Source organism: Macadamia integrifolia, chromosome 10, assembly GCF_013358625.1.
Source record: "Macadamia integrifolia cultivar HAES 741 chromosome 10, SCU_Mint_v3, whole genome shotgun sequence".
Taxonomy (NCBI): Eukaryota; Viridiplantae; Streptophyta; class Magnoliopsida; order Proteales; family Proteaceae; genus Macadamia; species Macadamia integrifolia.
This window is the reverse complement of record NC_056566.1, coordinates 15,134,570-15,137,742: the sequence shown is the minus strand read 5'-3', so window position 1 is coordinate 15,137,742 and position 3,173 is coordinate 15,134,570. Positions and strand designations below refer to the sequence as shown.

The 3,173-nt window shown below is 39.4% G+C and overlaps 1 protein-coding gene across 1 annotated transcript; it reads right to left on the bottom strand.

The window, feature by feature from the left end:
- Positions 1–213: 213 nt before the first annotated feature.
- LOC122092241 (MDIS1-interacting receptor like kinase 2-like) lies at positions 214–3,173 on the bottom strand. Its single transcript, XM_042662576.1, has 3 exons — positions 2,963–3,173; positions 1,237–1,704; positions 214–446 (listed from the first exon to the last, which is right to left on the bottom strand). The coding sequence occupies exons 1-3, from the start codon at positions 3,171–3,173 to the stop codon at positions 214–216; spliced, it is 912 nt and encodes a 303-aa protein (XP_042518510.1).

Sequence of the window (3,173 nt, the reverse complement as noted above, 5' to 3'; positions counted from 1 at the left end):
TTGGCTTGGAAAGAAACATGTTTAGGTCTCCCTAAGATGTAACCTAAATGAATTCACAGAAAGAAAGTTGTGGTTTGAATTTGAATCCTTACATGAGTAAACAATCATGTGGGAATTGTACCCAATTGACCTCCAAACTTTGAATGTATCGAAATTAGAGAAATCCTAGTAATAGTCCACTAGAGTTTCATCCTACACACTAAGGAACCTACCTCACACCCTTTTATTTCTATTTTCAGCAACTTGATTTGTGGGAGGTGAGATGCATTGGTCAGCTATATCCTTCAACCATAAGTTTTTCTCAATAGATGGCAATGGTGAAAAGGATAACGATGGCAAAGTGGAGATGAGTTCTCCGGGATGCTTCCCCATTATCACTTTTAGTGTGACTATGCCAAAGCTATAAACATCACATTTTTCAGTAATCCTTATTGTGTAAGCAAGTTCTGCAGAATAAGTAAAAAACAAATAAAATTAATAAAAATGATTAAAAAAAATATTAATTTCTCATTACATTGTAGTCTATTTTATGTCAGATGGAGTAATAATATGGCATTTGACGGCTAATGGGGAATTCTCTAAGATGAAAGAGCTTCTAGGTACTGATGTAGGGGTGAAACAGGGTCAGGTTGGGCCTGGTTTCTTAAAACCCTAACCCAACCTTAGGTCCTCAAAATTTAACCCAAGCCCAACTCAACCCTATCGGATTCGTGTTCAGGCCCAACCTTGTCAGGTTCATACCAACCAACCTTGCCCCAATTGACCTTGTCAGGGCAGGGCAATTAGGGCAAGGTTGGGTATAGTTGACCTTGCCTTCTACAATGTTTGAATTAACCTTGATTGACCTATTTTTTCCATTCATATATTATACATTAAAAAATTATAGGAAAATGAAATACCAATAGGAGCCCTAAATTCTAATATAAAAATTCAGGGTTAACCTTCGGGCCGGGTTGGGCCGAGCTGAGGCCTCAACTCGAGCCCAACCCAATGCTGACCTGGAGTTGGATATTTTCAACCCTAACCCACCATCAGGGCAAAAAAACTTGGCTCAAGCCCTGTTCGGGCTCAAGACAGGCCAAGACAGGTTCGGGTTATCAGGGCCAAACTTTCACCCCTATACTGATTTGTTTTAAAGTTTTTACAATAAGAGAGAGAGAGAGAGAGAGAGAGAGAGAGAGAGAGAGAGAGAGAGAGAGAGAGAGAGAGAGAGAGAGAGAGAGAGAGAGAGAGAACCCGGTGCAAAATATCCATATGTTCCTGCAAGAGATGTCCAATGGGATGAATCAGGTTTTGAAAGTCTACTAATGCCGAAATCTGAGAGATGAGGCTCAAATTCTGAATCCAACAAAATATTTTTGCTCAATACATCTCGATGAATTATTGGGGGTGAGCAATCATGATGCAAGTAAGCTAAAGCCTCAGCTACACCTTTAACAATATTAAACCTTTTAGTCCAATCCAATTCTGCTGCTTCTTCTTCTATGCTTAGGATCTTAGCCAAACTTCCTCTCTCCACATATTCATAAACCAAAAATGAGTGCCGCACATGAGAACAAAAACCACACAATTTTACAATGTTTTGATGCCTCACTTCAGTCATCATGAGAATTTCATTTCTGAAAGTTTCTTGATCAGAAATCTCCTCTCCATCTGAAGAAGAGGTGAACTTCTTAACAGCTACCAATTGACCTGATGACAACTCTGCTTTATAAACACTTCAATGTCTTCCCATGCCAATGCAATATTTGGGGTTGTAATGCTCAGTTGCTTCAATGATGTCTTGGTATGCTATCCTCCCATCATAGTTCCATATTGCAAACATATCTAAACCTCGTTGGTATGCAATTGGGTTCTCCTCTATGCATCTCATTCTTTGGGGAAAAAAATGAAAAAGCCCGAACCCAAGAAATGCAAATAGAAGAAACAATAGTACTGCTAAGAGAGTTATGATCATAAGAAGGATAACTTTGCGACTCTTTTTTGGGGATAGCTTAGAAAAGCAAGGTCGCAAACCTGTGACATTACCGCACAAACCTTTATTGTGAATGAAAGCTTCTATTGTAGCATTCCAAAAGGCTTGATTATCAGGTAGAGGACCCTCTAACTCATTGTAGGATACATCAATGGTTATCAAACTGAGCATTGTGGGAAAAGTAGATGGAAAGGAACCAAACAACTTGTTATGAGAGAGATTCAAATTTGTTAGTAAATAAGATTCGTGCATTTCCCTAGTTGATTTGGAAGAGATCCACTTAGATTGTTCATTGAGAGGTCAAGCTGTTGAAGTTTGAAGAACAATCCCACATCCTCAGGTAAGGTGCCAGTGAGATGGTTATCATTCAACTTTAGTATCAGTAAAGAGCTAAGCCTCCCCATTTCTTTTGGAATCTGGCCTACCTGGAGATTTGAAGAAAGCTCAAGCCCTTGCAATTGAGTTGAGTCTCCAAGCTCAGGTGGTATTCGACCAGAAATCTTGTTTCTTGAGATTTTTAGGCTTGTTTATATTAGGCACTTTGCCCAATTCTTTGAAACCTCACCATACAATTGGTTGTAGCTGAGATCGATGTAATCTAAATTCGGTTTGGGCCTTTGAAATGGTTATAAGCTCCAGAAAATTGTATGAGTGACGCATTTTTGAATATATGTTGTGGTAAATACCGATGAAAATGATTATATGCAAGATGCAAGTTTTGTAATTTTGTAAGATTGCTGATTTCCTGGGGTAGTTGACCAGAGAATTGGTTGTAATGAAGGAAGATATTAATTAGATTGGTCAAATTTCCAAAAGAAGCATGAAGTGAAGAGAGTAAGAAACCTCAAGCCTCCAATTTCTAAAGGGAAAGAACATGTTTTAGAAGGTTGGCAATGCTTGGTGGGATAGGTCCAAAAAGTGAGTTATCATGGAGATCAAGACGGAGGAGGTTAGGAAAGGATGAGAAGGTAAAGTCATGGAGCGTACCTTGTAAATCCATACTCGAGAGGTTTATTATGGTGATGAGTCCTCTTGCCTCATTGCAAGTAATTCCCTCCCACTTGCATGGGTCGACGTTGCTGCTTCTGTTTGCCATCATCATCATCATCATCGTCCATGAAGGGAGTAGTAGTTGGGAATTGTTATGAACACGGTAGCGAAAAAGGCTGGCCTTCCATTGAAGGAGAGCCTCATCCAT